The following is a 26,328-nucleotide window of genomic DNA, read 5'->3' on the forward strand; positions in this document are numbered from 1 at the left end:
GCGGGGAGCGGCCGGGGGTGGAGTGGGAGCGCGTGTGTGCGAGTGTGAGCGCGCCGTGGCGCCGCCTCCGCCCGCCCCTCGCTCGGTCCCGCTCGCTCGCTCGCTCGCCCGCCGCGGCCGGGCGGCCCGTTCGCGTGTCCGCGTCCCCCGCCTCCCTCACCCCCCCCCCCCGCCCCTCCGCCTCCTCCATCTTGCGAGCTGGAGTCAGCGCCCGGAGCCCCGAGTCGCCGCCCGCCCGTCGGGGACGGATTCTAAGTGGGTGGAACGAGACGCCGCGGGCTGGCGGCGCGGCGCCGGGACGGGGGACGCGCGCGGGAGCCGGGAGCGGCGCGGGGCCCCGGCGCGTGAGCGGGGAGCGGGCGGCTCCGAGCGCCGGGGGCTCTCCCCTCCCCCGTGGAAAAGAGGGGGCGACTGTTGACTTCCTTCTCCGTGACACGCGCGCCTCCCGCGTCCGCACGCCGACTTGTTTATCTGGCTCGCGGTGGGAGCCGCGGGCGGGCGCGCGGGCGCAGAGGTGAGCGGGGGTGGGGAGGGCCGGGTAACCGGGCGGGCGCCCGCGGGGAGCACGGGCGGACCGGGGGGCTCGGCGGCCGGGCGGCCGGACTTGGCAAACTTTTGCGAGCCAGGGGTTGGGGGGGGGTGGAGGCTGGCGAGGGCAGGGTGACGGTGACGAAAGGGCCCCGGCGGTGACAGCGCCAGCGCTTCCTCTCCCCGCACCGCCGGCCCGGCCGCTGTCCCGCGCCGGAGCCTCGCGCGCCCCGCCGCGAGCTGGCGTCCCCCCCCCCCCTCCCCGGGCTCTGGCTTTGGCCGGGAGCCCTCGGGTCCCCGCCGTCCTCGGGGGCCGGCCGGACAGCCGCTCCTCCCGGGCCGCGGGGAGGCGGAGCGGCGGCTGCGAGCGCCGGCTCGGGGCGCGCGGTGCGGGCTGCGGGCGCGCGGGGCGGACGGGGGCTCGCCGCGGCCGCCCAGACTTCGCCCGCCCGCCCGGCCTTATCTGCTAGAAGTGGGCGTGCCGCGGAGGACTCAACAGGTCTGGACGCGTTTCTCCCTTCACCTCGCACCTTTCTCCCTCCGTCTCCCCCCGCCCCGCCGCTGACGACGTGGGCTCTAGCTTTGGAGCAGGATTCCGCGCCCGACCTTTCGGAGGGGTCCCCCTTTTAGAAAGAGACCCTCCCTCGCCGCAGGTTTTTCTTTTTAAAATTTTTATTTTTTTAAGCATCATGTTTTGGAACTGCCCCTTTGACGTTGGAGGTTGAAGGCTTGATTATTGCAGCTTTACCACTTCAGACCCTTGGCGCTGTTCATGAGGGCCGACTAATGCCACAGGGTTATTTACAGTTTAATTGGGGGGGATAAATGTCGCTTAAGGGAGTGTCTCGGTTTATGAAGTATTGTGATGGTTTCAGGCGTGGAGGCAGCTGCCATTCCGGCCCATCTGATAGCTCTTTAGAGATCCGAATTTGATGCATAGGACCTGGGTTCTGAGAGAGAAACTGTGTACCGGGAAGAATCCTAGAGCAGGTCCCACCCCACTGTCCACCTTCCTCGAATTTCAGTGAAGATGGGCATACGTCGTGTTTCTGTACAGGAAAAGTTTACCGTTTTATGGGAAGGGATCCAAAATACACTTATCACAGTCTTTGCCATTCTCTTAAATCATTGTGATCATTAATAATATACTAGCAACCTGGAGGAATACAATAAAGATTTAAAGCTGCAGGGAAAAATTATTCTGAGCATTTTATTGAATGGGTTTTACTTGACTACAGTCCAGTTTTTCTTTCTTTTTCAGTGTTTACATATTTGGAAAAGAAAAAAAAATCTTAGAGTTGGAGATAAAATGTTTTGTATTGGGTGTATTAAGCAATTTTCAAAAAAATATACTCAGTAACTCAGTGTTAGGAGTTTTGATAGACTCAGATCTATCAAACTATTTAAGTAAGTTAAAATTGTAGTGAAGAAGCCAGTATAAATTCTACTCTACTCTTAAAAATATGCATTTTAGGCTATATACAATATATAGCATTTCTTTTACCTTGAAATTGAAGGGAGGTGCCACTAGGCACATCTCGTTGAAAATGTTTAAAAATAAGAGCCTTTCACTGGCCTGTTACAAGATAAGGAGATCAGCACTGCTTATTTTTTTCAATAAAATGTGCATAATTCTTCAGTAGGTTGTACCTTGAAAAGGTTAGCTGTGGGGGGATTGGCACAGGTGAAATTGTGAACCATAAGCTGTAAACAATTACACTGTAGCATTTATCAACTGTTTTCTGTATTGGCTTCCAGAAAGGCAATCACCCCTTGATTGAAAGGGGATTGGTAAGGATCATGGCCCTCCCCCCTTTTTGAAGTGAAATACTTTGACTTCAATTTAAACCTTTAATCACAAAATATAAATTACAGTTCCTATGGTTACCAAAGTTGCCTTTAGTAAGTGGCATGCCTTTAGTAAGTAAGGATGAAGAGCCAATTCGAATCAATTCCGTATAACTTTGTCGGGGCCGTGCATATGAGCTGCCTTGTGTTTTTTAAATGTGGCGCACTGGGTGGGAACAGGAGATACAGCTTCCTTTTAGAGGAGAGAAACTATTCTTCTGATAATGGAGACTTTGATTTGGGAGTTACCTAAGGGGTTCGTTTAATAGGCTGTCTCTACTAATCGGATCAGAGATAATGTGCTTTTATAGCTTATTATGCCCTCTTTTTTTTTTATAGTTAATATTTACCAATGGACTCCAAAGAATCCTTAGCTCCCTCTGGTAGAGAAGAAGTCCCCAGCAGTTTGCTTGGCCGGGAGAGGGGAAACGTGATGGACTTTTATAAACCCCTAAGGGGAGGAGCTACAGCGAAGGTTTCTGCATCTTCGCCCTCACTGGCTGCCGCTTCTCAGAGAGATTCCCAGCAACAGAGGCTTCTTGATTTTTCAAAAGGCTCTACAAGCAATGCGCAGCAGCAGCAGCAGCAGCAGCAGCAGCCAGATTTGTCCAAAGCCGTTTCACTGTCCATGGGACTGTATATGGGAGAGACGGAGACAAAAGTGATGGGAAATGACTTGGGATTCCCACAGCAGGGCCAAACCAGCATTTCCTCTGGGGAAACAGACTTTCGGCTTCTGGAAGAAAGTATTGCAAACCTCAATAGGTCGACCAGCGTTCCAGAGAACCCCAAGAGTTCAACATCTGCCACTGGGTGTGCTACCCCCACAGAGAAGGAGTTTCCGAAAACTCCCTCTGATGCGTCCTCAGAACAGCAAAATCTGAGAAGCCAGGCTGGCGCCAACGGAGGCAGTGTGAAATTGTATACCACAGACCAAAGCACCTTTGACATCTTGCAGGATTTGGAGTTTTCTGCTGGGTCCCCAGGTAAAGACACAAACCAGAGTCCTTGGAGATCAGACCTGTTGATAGATGAAAACTTGCTTTCTCCTTTGACAGGAGATGATGATCCATTCCTTTTGGAAGGGGATGCAAATGAGGACTGTAAGCCTCTTATTTTACAGGACACTAAACCTAAAATTAAGGATACTGGAGATACAGTCTTACCAAGCCCCAGCAGTGTGACACTGCCTCAAGTGAAAACAGAAAAAGATGATTTCATTGAACTTTGCACCCCCGGGGTAATTAAGCAAGAGAAACTGGGCCCAGCTTACTGTCAGGCAGGCTTTTCTGGGACAAATATAATTGGTAATAAAATGTCTGCCATTTCTGTCCATGGCGTGAGCACCTCTGGAGGACAGGTGTATCACTACGACATGAATACGGCGTCCCTTGCTCAGCAGCAGGATCAGAAGCCTGTTTTTAATGTCATTCCGCCAATTCCCGTTGGTTCCGAAAACTGGAATAGGTGCCAAGGATCTGGAGAGGACAACCTGACTTCCTTGGGGACTATGAACTTCCCTGGCAGATCCGTTTTTTCCAATGGATATTCAAGGTAAGCTAGCACGTTTCTGTTGCTACATTTAACATAGTTTGGTACGTTTTAGAACTTATGTACCAGTGTGTGTCTTCTAGAGATTTGGATGCTTTTGTAAATAACTGAGTAGCAGTGGTCTTTTGAGAGTGGCTGTGTTAGAAGGTCTAAAGGACCCATCTGTGCAGAACCCACTTTAGGTGTTTGGTTAAATAATTTTCTCATTGGTGAAGATTTATTTGGAAACTTCAAATCGGAATCCTAAGTGTCCTAAGTAAAACTAGTATCCTAAGTAAAACTAACACAAAATCAGTAAAATATGCCTACTCGTCTAATACAGTCATTGTGTCTGTTAATTAGCTATTTTAGAATGTGTCATTACTAGAACATGCTTATTGTTGTGGCATGGCTCTCCCTGTACTGGGTGAAGCACCACCTTTCAGTTAAAGGGCTAAGAACTGGAAGTAGCAAAGCTGAGCCGTGGTGTTCAGGCTGAACCTCCTGGGTTTTGAAACTGTAGAGCAGTGCAGCATGGCGTGTCCTAACCTAGCATTAGAGCAGCCTGAAGCAGAGGACTGGTGTCCACTTCTCGGCCTCTGTAAGGAAGAATGCTGCATGGTGCTCTCAGTTGCTCCCGCGGATACTCCAGTAGGTAACTCATGATCAGTGCTGAGGCTTCAGTTAACAGGCACCATGTATGTCTCTCTTCCTTCTTCTCGGTCAGTTACAAAGAACACTGACATTTCTGTCTGCCCTCACCAAGCCCTCTTAGAGTGGAATCACGGAAACAACTTGTAAGTTAAGATAACTGCGCTGGGAGGCTTAGGGTCTCTGCCCTGTAGCCTCGTCTTCAAGTCATGTCAGTGCTGTCATCTGTATTTTAGGTTTGAAAGGAAAGGAAATGTGGACTGTCGGGATTCAAGGATGATTAATCACTAGATGTTGTTTTGTTTTTTAGTTAAACAGAGTCCCTTCCTTGCATGTAGTCCCATCAACTTTTTCCTGTTAGTGATGTTCATTGCTTCTATTAACTAGTCACTTGAGAATATTTTACTTAAAATTCATAAAAATGCTATTAATGCAGTCTGTCACTGAACTATATCCTTACAATGCTTTAAAATTCCTTTTCTCAGAAGGTTATCCTGACATTGATCTACAAAAAGGTATCTCTCTCCCTAACATGTAGGAAGCTTTTATTGGAAAAAAAAATTAGATTTAAACTATGATCTGTTTTTCTAAACAGCTTAATTATATCTTATCAAGAGGAGGGAAAATCACCTTTGCTCTTGTGTATCCTAAGAGATGGGTAGTTAATATTTGTATTGACTATTAGTAATGACTACTGTTCTATTACTCAACAATTAATTCTCTCTTATTGTGGGGAAAACTACTACATCATTTTAACTTTTCTTTCTAAATTAGGATTTTAAGATATTTCCCATAAGGAAATCTAAATAGTTTCTCCATTGCATAAACTATGTTTTTCCAACTGTTAAGAGACATGCTGTCTTTTATATTTTCCAATCTTAAATTTTTGACAGATTTCATGTGGTTGAGTTTTATAAAAGAGTAACTATAATTGATTTGATTATCAAGAGGGAGCTATTAAGTTGATTTATAAGTGTGATTACACAAGAGAAATAATACGTTTAGGAAATTCCTTGCCCTGAAAGCCATCATAAAACTTTTCACATTTTATTATAAGGAAAAAAATAGTCAAACCAAAACTTAACTTGCATGCACTATGAATTATCTATTAAGACTTATAAAATCATGAATTTGAACAGTACGTCTTACCCTAAAATAATTAAATAAATTTACTGCTTTAACTTTTATACTTAATGACATATAATGTTCATGTTTTGTTAAGCCTCTGCCCTTACAAAGGTAGGCAAGGCTACCATGATGGGGCACTTCAGAGCTCCTTTCAGTGTCCAGAAAGTGATTGATTTTATGTTGACATATGATTTGAATTTTAATCACTAGTATCTCTTCTTAAGGCAGAATACCTTAACCGGATCATGCTCTGTGTTTGCAAATTTTACTCTTAGCACTAGGAACTGAGATTACCCAGAACAAAGCTTCACCCAAATAAATTGAGACAATGTTTCCTTTCTGGCCATTATTGAATTCTTCTATTGTTTCCAAGCAGCAGAGCTGGCAGAACTAAAATTGGTTGCTCTCTCTATATGATGTGTGGTGGTTGCCAAACATTGGCTATGATCAGTGACCCTGAGTCATGAGCCACCAAATCAACATGCTGAGGCCACAGCATGATTGAATACTCTGACTTTAGACAGAAAATAGTAACATCGCTTGGAATTTTAAAAAAACATATGTTTTAATTTGAATTCTTAAGTAACTAAAATGTTTTCTCCCCAGAATGTTAATAAAAACCACTTCACATTATACTTGGGGGAGAAGGCAGTTTCTACAGTGCACCATGATATCAAGCACATTAACTTGTAAATTTGTGAATATCACGATTAAGAACTGTGTTTTGTTTTTAAGGTTTAAGTTCATTAGTAGTAAAACAAAGTAAAGGTTATTGATGCTCAGATCCTTCCTTAATAAATGAGCTTCCAATTCTAACAGTACAATTCAGTGAGCTTAACATAAACATAATTGAAGCGAAGCAGGCTCACTTTGTGTAATTTGATTTTTTTATACCAGGTTTCACCTCTGCATTAATATTGTGCACTGTAGAAAAGAAGTCGAGAGAATTAAAGCGTTTTCAGTAGAATTAGAGCTTTTAGGGATCCTGTTGAAATTTTGTTTGCAAGTTGACATTTTCCTAAAATGTAGGATGAGTAGAGAAAAAGAATAATGTGAGATGGACTTGTAAATTTAATCTTTGTGGAGTATTGGTGTTTGATTTTTAATGACTCTATTAACACTTAAGTAGATTTGAACATCTCGTTATTGGTCATATCTGTGTCAAGTTTTATAAAAGTAATTCACTTTGCATGTTAGCTCCAGACTACATGTTTTCTGAGAGGAAGACGAAGCGTAAAGGAAAGAGTAGGTTTATGTTGGCCGTGATTAGCCTTTTCTTTTGATAGGAGCTCGTTTAATGTCTTACCTTGTTCCTTGCCTTCCAAAGATTCTGACAGTGGGTGTAGCAGTGGCATTTTGAGCTTACTGCTTCTTGATATTTATTTATATAAAATGATTTCCTGATGTGGTTTGCTTTTGAGCATGTATTTATTTGTTCATGTGTTGTTGCCTTTATGGTAGAATTGGTGCCTCTTTTTAAAGATCAGTATGATCGACTGTAAAGAAACCAGCTATTGTGTGCTCAGGTGTGTCAAGTTAGTATGGGATGACTAATAGAGAAATGTGTAATAAGCCTTTGCTCAGCTCTTCATGAAATTCTTGTAATGCTTCTTTGGTTAATCCCTGCACGCTTTTAATTGACAATTTAACTCGTATTCGTAATGTTTTTGTCTTTTTCTCCTACAGATACTTTGACTGTTTTCCATCTATTATTGAATGCTTATGAATTGTATGATTTGCTCTTAAATATGCTTTGCACAAATGAGGATAAGATGCAAGTTGCAGTCAATTGCTAGGAGGAAGGTAACGAGCAGTGTAGAGGAGAGCTGGTAGTAAACGGTATCTTTTCCGTGAGTGCCAGAGTGAAAGACTGAGCTAAATTCTTGGTGAGTTATGTAAGTCTCAGTGCACTCTAGCCTGGTTTGGGGAAGCCCTTCTTTTAGATTTTGGTTAGGTCTGCAGCATAATTCTTAAAGTACAATTTTCTCTTTAATAGTTGTACATAATTATGATGAGGTTTTGGGTCATACTGTTTGCGTAAACAGGCATCATTGGTTCATGTTGAGTAGTATTTACTGTTCTGAGGCCATCCTGGCAATACTTTCGTCAAACGTAATTGTTTAATATAGTATAAATAATTGCCAAATTAATAAGCACTTGTTTCTGTATTTCTGAGATGTACAGAGTATACATTGGTGAATCCCATTGCATAAAGAATTTTCAAGGAATGTGTTGTTGAATTAAGCTATAACCAGAAAAAGAAATATCAATTTTTGGTCTTTACAGAAGAGATCAGTTATTTCTTTCTGTAGCTTCAGTTAGCCAACTACTCTCATTTTCTTCTCCCTTGGTTTTGTATTTTCCAAGTTCTCCTAAGGGGAACTTATATTTTAAAACAAATCTCTAAGATGTTTCTTCCTTCCTTTTAAATCGTGCGATCATTTCTGTATTTGAGTATAACCTTAAAGAATGTCTTTCTTCATTTTACATAATAAATTTTTTATACATTACAAGGTTAATTGCAGGCTTCAGCCCCCACACGGCGGGGGAGGGGCAAAAAGAGCAGCACCAGTGACATGTAATAGAGGGAGAGACATAATTTTAGAGACAATTCCAAAAAATCATCTGGATCAACTGTTGCTTTTAAAACATTGTAAGTGGAGTGTCGCTGTCAGGGCTGTCGTGATGCTTTCGTGTGAGGTGCTAAGAGTGGCAGAGGAGCTAATGTTTGTAGTTATGTTGTCTCATGTAGTGCTTTCTTACCAAAATAAGGACAGCATTTATACTGTACTTTTATTTCTGCTAAGATTAATTTCATTTTTGTCCCATTGTAAGTGGTTATTAAAGAAAATCTAATAATTTGAACTTAAAAATAATCATGGTGCCCTTATGTTGCTGCAACCATTTTCTATTTTATAGTGCGCCTTTATAAATAAACTATCAACTGACTGTGGAGTGCAACTTTTATGTGTTGTTTTTCTGCTAGTACATTAGTAAATTAGGCAAATAACATAAGTTACTGGATTCTTTAAGTATTAGATAGACACTTAAACTATATTGCAATAGAGTTCTTAAAACCAATTGTGTTGAATGAAAATTTGTCATCCTTTAACTTGCTCTATGGTCCAATTTAAATATTAATAGCCTATCTTGGTTGAGCTATATGCTTAAACATGCATATTTAGAGTAACCCAGCTATTAACTTTAAATACTTCAGAATACTTTTTTTATTTTAGCAACTGCAGCAAGATTTATAGTGTCTGTAAGACAATGTGTTCAATAAGGTAACTCTCACTTAAGATTTTTTTCCATTCTCACATGGCTACATAATATACACACATGTTATATATATGTATAAGGAGAGGAGAAAGGATATATTATATTATTAAAATTATATTACCTATGTGCTTACATATTACTTTCCCTTGAAAATTTTTGTTACTAATTTGAAAGTTTAATAAAGATGAATATTTGAAACTTATAAACTTATAGCTTATTATAATGTTTACTAAATATTAATTAGCCTTTATTCTAGTTATTTCATAAGTTTCCATAATAATATTTAGCCATGCCTATTATGAAAGCATATTTGATAGCCAAATTTTGAAAGCTGTTGTGAAATGATACCCAGTTTAGGGCATGATTTATTATTTCATGTTGGGGCAATACAATGACTTCCGACCTTATGATTGTCACATGAACACTGATGCTTTACTGGTTTGCTGTGGACACTGTTCTGTGTTGTCATAATTTTATATTTTGTTTTATAGTTGGGATTTCGGGCTTCCTTAATTTTAGTATGTAAAATTTGGTACTTGCCCATACACATATCTCTTCCAAACATTGAACATTTGATTTGGATGTTCAATAAGAGTAATAGTAGACAAGCAGAAAAGACCTGGGTTTGAAGGTCCTTAAGTGAACCAGTCTGTGACTCTGGATAACAATGTGTTTTGAAATCAAAGATACTTTTCTCTGTGTCAAATTGTTCTCAAAATACCACTGTGTCTGTAAAATTTCTCAATTCTCTTACCAGTTTGATAGTTCATCATATAGTAAAGACTACTTCTTGACGTTTTCTTTGTATAGTACCAGGTATGAGACAAAAAACCCAAAACTTAGACTTGCACTTTTGTAAGAAAGGGGTTAAAATGATATTTTTGATAGCATTAAAATGTAAATGTAATTGTTGTGGTTGGACCCAAGAAGTGGGCCCGTGCGTTCACAGAGCTTGTTTTGTGTGTTAGGTCCGAGACCATCATTTCTCTCCCCTCACTGTCAGATGAGAACCTGACATCATAGCCAGCACTCAAGGAAAGAGCACACGCTTCATTAGCTGTGCAGCCAGCTGGAACCACCCTATTGGCAGTTATCAAAGCCTTGGCAGCTGGACCTCTCCGAGGGTCTAAAAACAATAAGTAGGTGACATAACACTGATCAGGCAGATACTTCATAAAAGTCACTGAGCCTTTCTTTCCTGTGATTGGACACTAATTATTTGGAAGCGCTCTGCTACATACACTACGCTGCATTTCATGCTATACACTTCTCACGTGCATCTCATTTAATGTGTTAATTCTCTGACAGTCTTTATTCTACTTGTTATATTAAGTTTCTGAGTCTGTTAGGTCCATACAGGACAAAAGCAGCTGTTGCCTGAATTCTACAAGTGGTAAATTGAAGACAGTTAAAGAAAAAAGAACAGGAAATTTTAATGTAGCTTTAAAGGAATTAGTATTTGATGTGTTAGAAAGCCCTCAACAAAGGCAGTGATGGTGCACACCTTTAAGCCCAGCACTTGGGAGGCTGAGGCAAGTGGATCTCTGTGAGTTCAAGGCCAGCCTGGTCTACAGAGTGAGTTCTAGGACAGCCATGGCTACATAGAGAAACTCTGTCTCAAGGGGAAAAAGAATTCAATCAACAGCCTTTAAGAGTAATTGTCCAAGAGTGAATCCTAAAACAGTATATACAGGAGAAACACGACTAAGCCTCTGCTCTGTGTGTCTGCGTATGTAGTCACCTACTGTTTCCGGTAAGCTCCTTTTGGAGTACCAAGTATAGTACTCCAGCTCAATAGGATATGTAGATGCCAGGGTATTGATGGTTCAGCCTGTAAAAGGGCATTGTGCAAGCCTAGTGACCCAAGTTCAAGCACAGAGCCCACACAAAGGTCGAGAATGAAATTCTGTCCTATAAAGTTGTCCTCTGACCTTCATGGGTGTGCTGTGGCAACTTCCCCACCACATGAACATATACATACACAATAAAAATAATAATAATTGAAAACTTAAAAGAACTTTTAGATGTGAGTTTACTTTGAAAATTAAAAAAAAAACCTTTATTAAAACACAAGGTGGCAGTTATAAAGCTCTGGCAATTCTGTTCAGCTTAAACCAGGATAACTCTCACTTGCTAACAGTTAAGGTAGCTCACTCTCTGGTGTGGGTAATGCCTATTAAAAAGCACCAGGAACTTTTTTAGTACCTACTATGTGTAGTTCCCGAAAGGGTCGTGAATCCACTGTATTTAAAACCCAGATAATTGTCTTAATAATAATCTATTCTTCAGTGGGAGTACCTCCATCAGTAACCCTTTTCTGTGGATTTTATTACACGTTAGGTATACTATCTAAAGTTAGTAGCTATACTGATAACTTAAACCACATTGGTCACTTAAACACGAGGCTATCTCCTTACTGTTTTTATTATCTGATACTCTTAGGTAATCATGAATGTGAAGATGGTTTGTTATTAAGAAGCTTTCAGTTTTTAAGAATCAGAAATGTTAACAGTTTTCTAGGTGCATAAATTTGGGAGGATTATGAAACTTGCTTAAAGACATGTACTAAATTGTTTTTCTTTGATGGTTAAAAAAAAAAGCTGCGGTAGGACTGAAGAGATGGCTCAGAGGTTAAGAGTACTGGCTATTCTTCCAAAGGATACTGGTTCAATTCCCAGCACCCACATGGCAGCTCGTGCCTGTAAATCCAGTTCCAGGGAATCTGACACCCCACACAGACATATATGTAGGTGGAATACCAGTACACATAAAATAAAAATAAGCTGGGGGGGGGGAGCTGCAATAAGGGTTGGAAAGGAGGCTCAGCAGTTAAGAACACTTGCCGCTCTTCCAGAGGACCTGGCTTCTGTTTCCAGCGCCTGTTTCAGCAGCTGTCACCTGCTTCTAGGTCCAGCCTCAGTGGAATCTGATACCTCTGATATCTTCAGGCACCTTCACAGGTGTGCACCTACCCACATACACACATAATCAAAAATAATCTTTAAAGAGTTTCACTAAAAATTACCTATATAAACACATACATTCACACATATACACACGTACATACATTCATGTGTATATATGTGTATGCATGTTCATGTCTGTTGTCAAGTATGGAAAAATAATTAAGTGGCAGTTTAAATTGGTAGATGCATTGTTGCAAAATCTGAGTTTGTAAATAGAAATATTGAAAACGTTTAATTAGAACATTGTATGAAACATCTCATTTGAATTCCGCTGGATTTATGAAAAACAAAATATGAGAGTAGAACATATTTTTAAAATATTTTTCCTAAAATACAAGCCCCAGAACGCATGTTTCATTTGTAAGCCCCTGTCTTGAGGGGCTGTATTGTACTGTTCTCCAAAGCCATCTTGAGACACCTTGTAAACCATAAAGGAAACCGAACCCTTTAAGCTGTAACATACGTCTGTTTTCTTAACCAGAAAATTGATTTATTCCTTTGTTTGACCACTTGTTTATATATAAATGAATTGCTTTCAGAAATTTAATATGTCTCAGGTTATAGTATTTGTTTCTGTTGATGGTTGTTTAAGAGTTCCGCTAGGGTGTTTCCTTCCCTCTCTCTGCCTTGCTTCCCTTTCCGTTTTCCTCTGTAAAATAGGCTTCCATTATATACCACAGGCTGCCCCCAGACTTGCCTTTTATAAACTCCTTTACAAAGGAATTTATGTAAACAGCTTCTTTTCTTTTCTTTTCTTTTTTTTTTTTTTTAGTATAGTGCAGAAAAAGTAAAGATTACTTCTAAGCCTGACTTTATGTTTACTTTCTGTTCAAGAAAGAAGGGCCTATCTTTGGCTTGGGCTTGAAAGGAATTTGGTGATTGCAGATATGGAGTAAATACAGTATGAATTCCTACAGTAATTTTCAAAGTACTTGAGGTCCTTATTCCAGCTCCTCTATGTCCTGGAGAATTAACCATTTGACAGTTGCTATAATCAACAGTTCAAGTTATTTATACTAATAAAATAGTCTGAGTTACAGGGTCAGTGTGAAATTCAAATATTTTTTACTTTTATTCCTCAAAATCTAAAATAGAAACTTTGCTTTTACTGACAGTTATTTAGGAACCTAACAGTTTTCATCTTAGGTCCTACTTTTATTTTTCTGTTTATTGTTGACAAGATGAGATGAGTAGATTTTGGCCTTTGAAGCCATGACCATTCAATATGATGATGTCTTTTATATAACCATTGGGTTAGGACTGAAATTCTATTAAGAGAACTTCTTTAATGAAAATAATCTGAAATATTCTTATATTTTTAATATTCTTGAATACTTAATTATTCTTCCCCAAAACATGACATCAGTTTTCAGTGGCCAAAAAAAGGGGACAAAGAGCCATCATCGTGATGTGACAGTATTGAAGTCTCTGGGCACTAAAGTTTAATATGATCTAAAGAAAAGCATAGTAATGCCTAGTCTTTCCTTTGTGAGGACAGATGACCATTTAATCAAAAGTGTCATTAAACAGAGAGAGCCATGGTGCTCTGATAATACCACAACCATATTCAAAAGAGAAAACAAGGAAGCAAGAAGGAAAAGTTAGAAAGCCATGAAAAGAGAAAATGAAAAATTTAAATTTCTGTCTAGTGACTGGCTAAGTTTGATTTCTGTATGTCTCAGCTTTTGCATGGACACTGGGACATCCCTGATTACATCCAGTCCTTTTAAGAACAAGGGGCATTTCACTATAGCACCTCAACATGTAAAATATTCAATTTAGATTAGTTAGTTGCTTGAACAAGATCCACAGTGAGGAGGATAGCATGAATTTACCTTAACTGTATTTTACCCCTTTTAGGGAAAATTGGACCTGTTAAGAATCACTGACCACAGGACAACAGCAGCATCCATACTGAGTAGTTCCTGTTGGTGAAGCACAGATCTCATAGTTGTAGAAATGAGGGTGTGGTTGGCTCACTGTGTCTGCCCTCCTCTGGGTTGTGTTCTATGGATGCTTCATTTAAAGTCTTTAGGGAACAGACTTGGTAAAATGTATCCACTTCATTGTCTTTTCAATGGGGACCGTGGACCATTTTACTTAGTGCTTATTCTGCCAGGAACAGAAGAGAAAGTCCAAGGAGTACTAGCCTGGGGGGTGGTAAACTGACCAAGAGTAATTACTTGTGGGCAGACAAACCTCAGTGACTTGTGCCTGTATTTAGAGACAGTGGATAGATGGTGATTTGTGTGCTTAGTGAGTAAAGGTGTCAGCCTTCATCAGTATGCCCAGTGCATGCATCCCGAGGGAGTATTCTATCAGTGTTGGAGAATCATGGAATCCCAGCTGGAGCTAGGCTTGCTGTGTAACCATTTGCACGAGGAAACTGAGACCTGGTACAGTCAGTATCCTATTGTAGTTCAGACTTCCTTGGCTTGAATCTGTTAAAAATCTATGTGAACTTGATCAGATTTACAGCCTATAAACCTCAGTTTCCTCACTTTTGAAATGGGCAGGAGGAGACACTGCTGGTGAACCATGCGATACAGTCTGGTACTTACACAGCACTCAGAAAACATTAGCAGGTGTCCTTAGTGCTCCTCCAGACAGAGCTCACTGCCTAAATGCTGCACCAGGCCACTGCTCATGAGTGAGTCTTAGTGACAGGTCATCAGATGGCTTCATTCTGATCTTAACTTTCCAAGTAGGCATCATACTCAAGTAACGGAGGAGACTTTAATGTCAGATGTCTGCTTTGACTTCAGTTTGAAGGGGAACTAAAATAAAGTGTGTGTGGTAGGTGCTGAAGGAGGTACTTGTTGCCTGGCTCTCCTGGTTTACCTTCCATCCTCCCACTCAGCCACACAAGTTACAGAGAATCACTCTCAACTACTTGACCCTCTTAGGAACTCAAGGGAAGGTAAATCAGCCTGAAGAAGAGCAAGCCTCTTCTAGCTTCACAGATTCTTAAAATATTTGAAATAAGTCCACGGCTGTTGTCCGATCGCTACATCTTCAGTTTCTTCTAAAGGGGCTAGGTCTTTTAAAATCTTATGACACAGCCCCGCTAAAGGACTGTTTAAATATTTTCTATGCTTTCATATAAATTAAATCCCACAATTAAAAAAGACGCTTTCCTGGGGAGTTAGCGGTTGAGAGCTGGCTGCTCTGGCAGTGGGCTTCAGTTCTGGCTCTCAGCGATCATCTAGTAGCTCACATTTAAAAGGCCTTTATTCTCCTGAAGTAGGTTCTCAAACGTAACAGTTCATGTTACTGCCGAAACGTATTACATACACTGAAACATTTGTGATATTCTGTGTTTCAGCCTTATTCTGTTAAGTCAAAGATTTATTAACCGCTTCCTTCAGTGTCAAGTTTTCCACATTGGAGACTTTCAGAAGCAGCCCTTTGTCTACTCAGTTGCTCGGAGTAGATTTATCTGATAACTTGTATACGCTAATATTTGCTCAGGAAGAAAGCAGCTGAGAACTTAGTGGCTTTCACATAACATTAATTACTCTTTATGGCTCTCCAGCTTAGCTGCTCAGCCCCAACCTAGTCAGGCTCATCTGTCTGAAGAGCAAGACAGTTGCTTCATATATGTACCATAAATTTACTTTTACAATGTAAATATATAACAATTACTGTCTTCAACAAGGGATCAGACCGTGCAACTAGAATTATTATTTGCCTCCAGTCAATGTTCACATAAAGATTTATTATTATTTTATTATTATTATTACTATTATTATTACTGTTATTATTGACACAGTGTTTCTCTGTGTAGTCCTAGATGTCCTGGAACACACTCTGTAGACCAGGCTGGCCTTGAACTCACAGAGATCCACTTGCCTCTGCCTCCTAAATGCTGGGACTAAAGGTGTGTGCCACCGCTGTCTGGCTGCCTTTCAACAGAAAACAGTATGGAGTTCTTTTTAGTGCACTACAGATAGTTGTCATATTAGGTGAGAACTAAACATTTAAATCTCTTCCTCCTCCAACAAGGATGAAAAAAGAAAGTGAAACCCATACAGGATAAAACTTAGTTAATTTAATATGTATTTCAGGATCTGGACTCGAAAAGTAAGTGAACTTTTCCAGCCTGGATCAGGATAGGTACCAGGTAAATACTCTCTGACTCTCCTCTGATGTTACTTCTGTGAACACAGGCATGTCAGCTGACTCTTCTGCACCTTAGTCACTGTGTTTAATTACTGTATTCTAAGGGAAGAAAGATTGGGTGTCTTTAATTAATGACAAACAAAATCAGTGAAGTAAGGAGTACAGTATAAAACCTACTTAACTTTTTTTTTTTGAGAGTTAAACGATTTTAAATGATTTCAGTCTTTGCTTTTTAGAATAAATTTCCTAATTTAGTTCCTTAGAAGGATCATAAGTCAAGGGAAAAACAAGCTATCCCAAGTATTTGGGAACTAAGGATATTTTCTCCAAACAAGCAATACTAATTTTATTCGGTGCATGGGTTTTTGTTTTGTTTTGTTTGTTTTTCTTTTATTTTCCCTTTTTTATTTTATTTTATTTATTTATTTTTTTAGATCCTACAGGGGACTGCTGAGGAAAGAGTCTTAGTTTGGGAAGGACTGTTAGTTGGGAAAAAAAAAATCTAAGGGACAACTAGGGGTCAGAACTCAGAAAAGGAGGGTTGGAAAAATAAAGTAGCAAGAGTGTTCCTCCTTCTATTGGAGCTTATCCATGAAGGCTACAGAGGCCCTTCTGCCTCTTTAGTGCAATGCTAGGTGTAGAAGAGCAGAAAAGAGAAATTGTATGTTTCTCAATCGCAAAGGGCTTATGTCTGTCTATGGGTCTTGATTGCAAATCATTAAATACTTTTTAAATATAGTAGGCTTGGTGTCAGAGAATGAGAAACTATTGTAATAATAGGGACAATGCAATTTCTGATGGTTCTTCCTCATGCAAATTAGCATTTCAGTTTCTCCTGGATCAGCCCTCCCCCTAGACAGAATTGTTCCATAGATGCCCTGTTGCATGGCTAAACCAGCTTGCACAATCTGCCTTGATAGATAAGTCGTAACTCCCATGTACAGGCCTTGGTACCTTCTTTTGGTAGGAGGGTGCTGCCTTCGTAAACTTGCTGAGTTTCAGTGGCCAGTTTTCAGATGTTTAGTTTTTTTCTGGAGGCAGGGTCTTACTGTAACTTGGCTATCTCAGAACTCATGTGTAGGCCAGACCAGGATGGGCCTCAAACTCGGAGAAATCCTGAGTGCTGGGACTAAAGGCATGAATCAGTTGCCCAGCTGTGACCAGGTCGGTTTGTTTGGTTTTGCTTTAACAAGTGAAAGGTAGAAGCTGAATACTAAGGGATTTAATGAATGGCATGAGTTTAAGAAAGCATGTCATCATAATGAGGGAAATTTAGGCAGTAGTGAAACGCTAGCAATAATTGGGGCAAAAGACCTTCCTGAGATCAGAGCACCTTCTTCCTGTGTCTATCTTCTCTTTGCAGCAGCAGCTGGCTTGTTTGTCTCTCTCTCCCTACCATTCATCTCCAGTCATCTGTGGCTCCTTTTCTGCACCCTGATGCCCATAAGTCACAGGCAGTGGAGTCACTTCGAGCTAACCCTAACCCTCACTCTTCCTGGTGTACCTGGAGAAAAATGTTTTCTTTAAATGATCTCTCCTGCCTTCCTCATTCCCATTCAAGTGCTGCAAAGTTGCAGAGGTAGAGCCTAGGAATATGAGTATTTTTAGAAACTCCTCAGAAAATTCAGATGACCAGTTACATTTGGAACCATAACTCTAAAGGACAAGGAAGGTGCCAATAAATTCTAGTGCCTAGGATCTGATTCCAAGATTTGCAACCTTCATAGCAAGGGGGAGAAACCTACAGTTGCACGACAGTCCACATTTCTAGTTACATCAGCCCAGTGGGTCTGATGGAGCCTTGCCCTTGAGGGAGGCCCACCTTTGTCTTGATAACCTGCCAGGAGCCTGAGTCAGCAGGGCCATATAAAGAGGTGTGTACAGATGGAGGACTGCAGTAGGTGTAGTGGAAAGATTCCTGTACAAGAAGGGAGGGGTGCTTTATTGCTGTTTTCACATGATGATTTCTAAAGCTATGACTTTATCCGTGCAGTTAGCCCATTAGAATGTATGATGGTCATCTTTTCACGTCAAAAGAAATCTATTTTTTTTCCTCAAAAGTTGACCAGGCATACAGTAAAGTAATTTGATTAACTCTTACAGAGCTATTCCAGTTTTTCTAAGTACATCGGTGATTGCTTGTTATATACTGACCTCAAACTCAAGATCTTCCTGCCTCATTTCCCAAATTCTGGGCTGTATCTTTATGTGTACATGGTTTTTATTTTTTGGAGGGTGTATGCACACAAGGTTCCTTTTACTATTTCATATGTTTGTATAGTTTTAAATTTACAAAAGCTTTGAAATTGACTTGATTAATAAGAAAATAAATCATTAATAAGAATTATTAATAAGCATTAATAAGAAAATCATTCTATTATTCATTAAATTAAACTATGTCAACTGATTAATTTGTTATATACAGAGTTTCCAAAACCTTCAACGTTAAGCTGTGTGAGATAATTTGGAAGCAACTTAGGGCTAACATCTGTGGCTTCTAACATTTTATCCTAAGTTATGAGATAGCTTAGTAGAAAACAGGTAGAATATTTAAGGTCCAGGATGCTTCGGAAAAGCAGTAGAAGATGAACAAAATACAATGTGAAAATTCAAGTCGTAGGTATAAAATACGACTATTTCTGTCTTGTTGACTTATTCTCATTTAATCACTTAGTCTCACTTCTAAGTTTCTCTTGTTGCCTTGAGTTTGAGGTTAATAATGATTGAAAAAAGCTTCAAAAAACAAAAAATACTGATTAGTTACCATCCTGAAAAGGCAGTGATATATACTTCATGCTTTAATACTGCGCCAGAAGGAAATGACTGTGCAGGCTGAAGACAGAATAAAGAAGAACTTTCTTTAAAACATGTTCTGTTTTACCATAGATACTAGTTTTAAACTTTTTATCACAATGACACATATGGGGGAAAGCACCTACACATTCTATGTATTGTTTAAAGAATAATAAGCAACACCTGTTGGCACATACTATAACTTTTTTCATTAGCTGTGTTTAGGTGGTTTAACTTTATATGGAACCATTTTAAATACAGCCTATGTTTGTTGTTGCTTGATTGGGTGTTTGTTTTCAGACAGGGTCTGGCAGTGAAGCCCATGCCGGCACAAAACTCATAGTGATCCCCCTGCCTCAGCCTCACGAGTGATAAGCTTACAGGCATGCACTGTTCCTCTCAGTCACAGCCTGGTGGTTTTGTTTTTCTTTTAAACGTTGTGCTCCTAATATCTATTCATGTAAACAAACATACATGAATGGATACATACAGCTTGTTCTCAGTGGATGCTTAGATTGTTCCCAGGGTTTTTGTTTGGTTTGGTTTTTTTTTTTTTTTTTTTTTTTTGGTATGTAATTTTGGGAAAAGGTGCTATGAAAATGTCTCCTGATAAATGTCTGTTGAGTCCCCCTCACCCCCACCCCAGAGATTTTACCTAGAAATGGAATACCTAGACCGTAAGGTAAGCACACCAGTAGCTTGTCCTAACTACTGCAAAGCGCTCTCAGGAGTTGTGTGTGCCTCCCAGCTGTGGTACTGGTATTTACCACTAGTCTTGTCCCTCATGGAAGTATCAGAGGCATAAAATACTCACATTTCCTTTTCTATGCTGCAATTTAAATAGCACTTAAAAAGTTTACAAATCAAGTTGTGCTATTCCCTCTCCCCTTCTCCCCATTCTATTTTAGTGAAGAAACAGATTAGGCTTTAGGATAAACTTGTGTTGCAATGTGCCTACTTGGGATAAATGTTGCTGTAAAGTAAGAGAGAGAGGGAGGGAGGAAGGGAGAGAGGGAGGGAGGAAGGGAGGGAGGAAGGGAGGGAGGAAGGAAGGGAGGGAGGGAGGGATCCTGGAACTCTTCTGTGTTGCTGAATAAAACCTAGTACGCCAGCAACTGTACTTGGAACAGAGTGAGAACAAGCAGCTTTGCAATGGTTGTACAAAAACACTTGTGTACGTCAGTTTCAGTTTACCCAATTTTTATATCTAAAATTTATGAGAAAGGTTAAGAGTTCATGTCAGATAAGCACACCAGTGGCAAGATATGGGAAAACATAGGGAACCCCGCAAAAGACTTTAAAATTTACAATGTAGTCCTAAATGAAAAGAAAGATGCAGAAATGGGGGAAAAGATGGAGTCAGCAGGTCGGGTAAGGCAAATAGTGCTTACTTTGGCTGCAATGGCAAAGATAAATGCTAAGGTTTCAGTTGCAAGGAATTCTTACCATCTGTAGAACACTCAAATTTATGATACCTCTCAGTGATAGCTCTAAAAGGTTTCATTTACACTAGATCATAGGCAGAGGTGAGAAGTAAAGCCTGTCTCTGCTTCCCTACCAGCTTTTCAGGGCAACTATTTTAATTGTCCTCATATGAAGAAAACACAGACGACACTTTCTTTTGTCTTTTCTGGCTTATTTTGGTTAACCTCTGTTCTCTAATTCCATCAGTTTTTCTGCAAATGACATAACTGAATTTTTCTTATACCTGAATAGTGTTCCATTATGGAGCTACAGCATATGTAGATATATGATGCTTTTTTTATCTATTCATCTGTTGATGGATACCCAGGCTGATCCCACAGCTCTGCAGTTCTGGATAGCACAACAGTACACTGAAGTATTCAAGCATCGTCTCCATATACAGGCTTGTCATTCTTTGTATAAATACCCAAGAGTGGTATGGCTTGATCATTAGTCACTCTACGTTAGGGAAACATGCACACTGTTTTACTAATTTGCATTCTCACCATTAGTCTATAACAGTGCCCTTTCCTCCACATGGTTTTGAATAGCAGCCATTCTGACTGGGGTGAGATGGAATGTCAGTGTGGTACTGCTCAGTAAATACATTGAACTTTTTTTTTTTTTTGTAATGTTGGGGCCATCTGTACTGTGGCAAGGTGACTGTTGAAATGATTTACAGGTTATTGAGTAGATATTATTTTGTTCTTTTGATATTAAGTTTTTCTGAGATCTTCATACAGTCTGAATATTAATCCTTTGTCACACAAAAAGTTGGCCAGGGTATTTCTCTTATGCTGTGCACACTCTCTTCACCTAGCTGATTGTTTTCCTCAGCTGTGCATGGGCTTTTGAAGTTTTATAATCTAACTTTTCACTTCTTTGGTTTCCAGTGCTGTTGGAGTCCTATTCAGGAATTGCCTCATGTTGAAGTGCTTTCCCCATGTGTGTCCTTGGTTGATTCGTCATTCTCTGCAGGACTCCCTGGCCCCAGATTGTTTGGCTCTGTTGGTCTCCTTGTGGCGCTCCTGTCTCCTCCAGGTCTTACTAACTCCCCCTTCTTCCATAAGATTCCCTGCACTCTGCCCAAAGTTTAGCTATGAGTCTCAGCATCTGCCTCGATACCCTGGTGGGTAGAGTCTTTCAGGGGCCCCCTGTGGGAGGCTCCTGTCCTGTTCTATGTCTTCTCCTACTTCTGATGTCCATCCTGTTTGCCCTTCTGAATGAGGATTAAGCCTCTTCCCTAGAGTCCTAGTAGTTTGTAGTAGCTTCTCGTAGTTTCAGTGTTTGGAGTCTTCCATTGAGGTCTTTAATCTATTTTGAATTGACTTTTTTTTTTTTATTCAGGGTGAGCAACCTATGGCTATCCAGTTTCCCTAGAAACACTTGTTAGAGTATCTTTTCTCCAAAGCATGTTTTTAGCACTTTGCTAAGAATCCGTTCGCTGGAGCAACCTGGGTTTATTTCTGTTCCTATTCCATTGGTCTGTGTGTGGTTTTGTTTGTTTGGTTGGTTGGTTTTAGGGGTTTTGTTGTTGTTGTTTTTAGTTTTTGGTACCAGTACTGTACTGTTCTTGTTTCTATGGCCTGGATAACTTATTTTGAAGTCAACTATGTGATGTCTGTAAAATTACATTTATTGATTAATGATAATATTGCTGTGGCAGACCTGTGTGGTAATACCCATCTGCAGTCCCAACACTTAGAAGGCCAGAAGCTCATTAAAACTTTGAGGCCAGCTTGATTATAAAGGTTTTTTTACCTCCTTAGTTTACTCCTAATTTCATTCATTTTTATTTTTTCTCCTCTTCCTTCTTTCCCCTTCCTTTATTCCTCCTGTCAGCTATCCCTCGTTCTGCTAGCTATTTCAGATTTCTTCCTCAGCACATTCATTACTGGTTTATAGGAGAGTACTGTTCAGTTTTTTCTGACTTTGCTGAATATGTGTATCGGTTGCAAGAGTCTCAGAGTCTCTCAGCATCTCCTAGGTGCATAAGCGTGTCATCTATAACCAGGGCAGTTTAGCCTCTCTCCTTCCCATGTAGATCCACTTTCTTTTTCTGGCCTAAAGGGTCTGGCTGAAATTCCAAGTACTATAGCGAATGAAAGTCTGAGAGTGGACACTCGTGTCTTGTTCCTAATTTTAGAGGAAAAGTTTTCTCTATTTTCCCATTCCGCAAAATGTTGGCTATGAGTATGTCATACATAGACTTTATTATTTCTGACCTGTGACTTTCCTATCCCATATTTTAGGTTTTTACTATAGAATGTTGATTTTTATCAAAGGTCTTTCCCATTTCTGTTAATGATCATATACATTTCATTCTTGATTATATTTATGTTCTGTATTATATTTGTGTGTGTGTGTGTGTGTTAAATAATCCTCACACTTGTGGAATGAAATCACATTGATCATGGTACTTGATAATTTTAATGTGTTGTTGAATTCACTTTGCAAGTATTGAATTGAGGGTTTTTGTAGCAGGTTCAGAAAAAGTACAGTCTACAGGGTTTTTGTTCTGCCTGATTAGTTTGTTTGCAGAGTAACAGGAGCTTCATAGAATGAGGTTTGAAAAAAGTTAGCGGATTCATTTATAGAATAGTTTTGAGAAGTACTGACATTTGTTTCCTCTATAGATGTCTGGTAAATTTTAGCAGAAAAATCCAAGGAGGCTCAAGCTTCTCTTTCTTAGGAGATTTGTTGCTACTCTGATTTCACTGTTTATTATTGCTCTGTTTATATTTTTATATCTTCTTGGCTCTATTTTGTTAAATATATCTAGAAAATTGACCATTTCTTTTGGCATTTTTAATCTATTGGCATGTAATTTTCCAAAACATTTTCTAATAACACTGACTTTCACTGGTATTTGTTGTTACATTTTCATTTTTTTCTCTATAATTTTAAGTTTCTTTCGGAGAAGTTGGCTTAAGGAAGTCAGGGATTCTCTTTTTTTTAATCAGAGCTCTAAATCTTAATTATTTTATTATTTTAAAAAGTGTGTGTGTGCACGCATGTGTGTGTGTGTGTGTGTGTGTGTGTGTGTGTTCTTTTGTGTGCATGTGGACATAAGTGCAGGAATCAAATTCCCCTGAAGCTGGAGTTATAGGCAGTTTTGAGCTGTCCAACATGAGTGCTGGACATCAAACTCAGGTCCTCTGCAAGAACAGTGTGCATTCTTAACCACTGAACATCTCTCCAGCCCCAAGACTCAATCTTTGTTTGCTTTATGCTTTGTATTATTCTCCTAGGTTCTATCTCTTATATTGATACAATCATCTTGTGTTTTTACTTATTGATTTTGAGTTGTTTGGGAGACTTTGTGATGTATTATTAAACTATTAGTCATGTCTATATACTAAATCTATGACCCTCATAGCTCTAAACTTTTCTCTTGGTACTTTTTTTTTACTGTGTCCCACGTGGTATCCTGGAATGTTACAGTTCTAGAATTCAAACTTTTTCCTCCTGTTTCTCCACTGCCCCGCTGTTTGATCATGGCCTGAACATTATGCTATTTTAAAAGCTTCTTTGTCAAACAAATTAGTCCATTATTTTAAAATTCTGCCCCGTTTCAGTGCTCAGGATGCTGGCAGAGTACAGCTCTTTGCCAGAATTCAGCATGACTCTTCTGTGGCCCACTTCTCAGAGTCCGTGCTCCCTTCCCTCTGAAAACCAAGGGACTTCTGCTCGCTATCTTGGGCATCCTGTTCTAAAGTCCCACAAGTGTGATCCAGTAAGCTCTGTTTAGAGCATTCCAGGGTCTTTTTTAGATTACAGCTCTAAACTTTCCACATTTATCTCACAGACAAGTTCCAAAGGTTTCTAATTCACATGATCAGGATTATCCTAACAATAGTGCCATTTCTTTTTTTCTTTCTTTCTTTCTTTTCCAGGACAGTTTTTCTCTGTGTAGCCTTGGCTGTCCTAGACTTACTTTATAGACCAGGCCATCCTGGAACTCACAGAAATCTGCCTGCCTCTGCTTCCCTGAGTGCTGGAATTAAAGGTACATGCCACCATGCCCCACAATAGCACCATTTTTTGATACCAGTTTTCTCTATTAATTCTTTTTCTAGCAGTTGTGACCAAATACCTGACAGAGGCAACTTAAAGAAGGAAAGGTCTGTCCTGGCAGGGAATGTGTAGTGGTCAGAGCACAGGGTGACAGGCCACTGTATCAGAGAGGAGAGGGATGGATGGTATGCTCCTCTCGGCCTCCCCTTATTTAGTTGGGGAGCCCTGCCCATGGAAGGGTACCACCGACATTCAGCCTTCCCCCTTCAGTTTAAACTCTGGAAATGCCCTCATACACATGCCCCAACAAGTAGGCTCGGAGGTGATTTTAAATCCAATCGAATTTAAAATTTTACTTTTAAATCCAGTCAAAATGCCCTTTCTAATATATCTATCTCTCTATATTTTTTTCACAGAATATCTGGAAATTTCTTATACTAACTGACATACATCATGAGGTGTGATAGTAGTGCCGTCATTTTGCAGTGATATTTGAGCATTTACTTGTAGTGTTTTACAGGTTGATCTGAGGAACTATTAGGAACTACAGCGATAGCGCAGAAAGTCTTGAGAAAACTACCTTTTGCCCAGAATCTTTGATTGTTTTGAGGGGTATTTAAACTCTGAAGGATTGAGAGTAATGATACGATGAATGCCTGGGCTCTGCCTGGGCACAGTGGCACAACACGCGCAGCTGCTTGGCTCAGCAGCTCGGGTTAGTACAGCCTAAGCAGCAGGTGAAAGTCTGTCGGTTGAGTTTTAGAAACAAGAGTCCTTATGCTTTCAGTGAACTGTTTGTTTACTGTGAAGCGTGAAAATCTGTGAAATGTAGAAATATATCGAAGCAATGTAAGTAGGAACGCTGTAAATCTGTTATAGTTAGGACTCTAGAATGGGGTATTCCCCACCAGTCACAAATGGCTGGAAGACTGCATTGTGTGGTGAAGTAGAGAATTTCTTTCAGACTAAATCACGAGTCTTCATTTCCTAGAAAAGAAGTTGTAGGAAGCTTCCAGAAATTTTATTTTTTTTTATTTCTTTTCCTTTTGTGACTCTTTTAAAATGTAGAGGTGTCTAGCTTATGCTGTCCTCCAGATGAGGGATTTAACTGAAGGAAGCAGGTTCCTGTGTTGCCTCCTTCACTAAGGAAAATCAGATTAGTCCTACAATCAAAAAAGAAAAAGTCTGCACATGGGAAAATAGAGCTAAACTACTTCTGAGCTAAACGTCCTGTGTTAAACAGTAACCACAGTTCACTGCCAAGCAAAGGAGTCATCAAGAATTGCCTTTTAACTTGGGGATTTTTTTTTACTTCATCCCTGTTCCCTGTGTAAGATGTGTTGCTTTAGACAGCTTGTTTTTGCATTGTTTCTGTTTTTACCAGAGTTCAGGATTACCATTTTCAGGTCCCCTCAGCAGTGGCTTTCAGCCTGTGCTGGAGACAGATGAGCACAGGCCATGTGTTACCTCACTTGGAACTACTGCTGTCTTCGTGAATTTCCCTAAGAAGTTACCAGAGGGCCTCAGAACATGCATAGATGGATTGCTCTGCTTTCGCTAACTATTATAGGCACCATTTTGACATCTGAGTGATTAAAAATTGATATTTCTTTATTATCTTATTAAAAGTGTTACTCTTAGGAGGCAACAAGACGTTTAGTGAGCTGGCCAGGAAATCAGAGACTTAAGTCTGGCCTTGTGGCTTGAAACAGAAAACTCACTAATTCAAAGCCTGCCTGAGCTATATAGAAAATGCAGGCACAGCCTAGGCTAAATAGCTACTTTCTCTTAAAAAAAAAGAAAAATTAAATAAAGCCTGGTGCGGTGACACAGGCCTTTAATCCCAGCAATCCAGAGAAATTATGTCTCCAAAAACAAAACAAAGCCAAACAAAAAAAAAAGTGTTAAGGGCTTACCAATATTAACCAATAGTAGAAGGCTTTCTTAGCATGCATAAGATGCTTAGTTTAGTCCTGAGAAACAAACAAACAAACAAAAACCT

General features: G+C 40.1%; 1 protein-coding gene across 6 annotated transcripts in view; it reads left to right on the forward strand.

Moving 5' to 3' along the window:
- Positions 1-26,328, forward strand: part of Nr3c1 (nuclear receptor subfamily 3 group C member 1) — a 123,542-nt gene that overhangs the window by 32,696 nt on the left and 64,518 nt on the right. For 4 of the 6 annotated variants that reach the window (XM_060377345.1, XM_060377347.1, XM_060377343.1 and 1 more), the window contains exon 2: positions 2,716-3,930. In XM_060377345.1, coding sequence (XP_060233328.1) covers positions 2,729-3,930 — 1,202 coding nt within the window. In that variant the 5' untranslated portion in view covers positions 2,716-2,728. Of the gene's footprint in view, positions 1-375; positions 515-909; positions 1,028-2,715; positions 3,931-26,328 lie in introns of those variants that run through there. The other 2 variants (XM_060377344.1, XM_060377346.1) reach the window with 2 other exon arrangements.

This window comes from Meriones unguiculatus, chromosome 2 (assembly GCF_030254825.1).
Source record: "Meriones unguiculatus strain TT.TT164.6M chromosome 2, Bangor_MerUng_6.1, whole genome shotgun sequence".
Classification (NCBI taxonomy): domain Eukaryota; kingdom Metazoa; phylum Chordata; class Mammalia; order Rodentia; family Muridae; genus Meriones; species Meriones unguiculatus.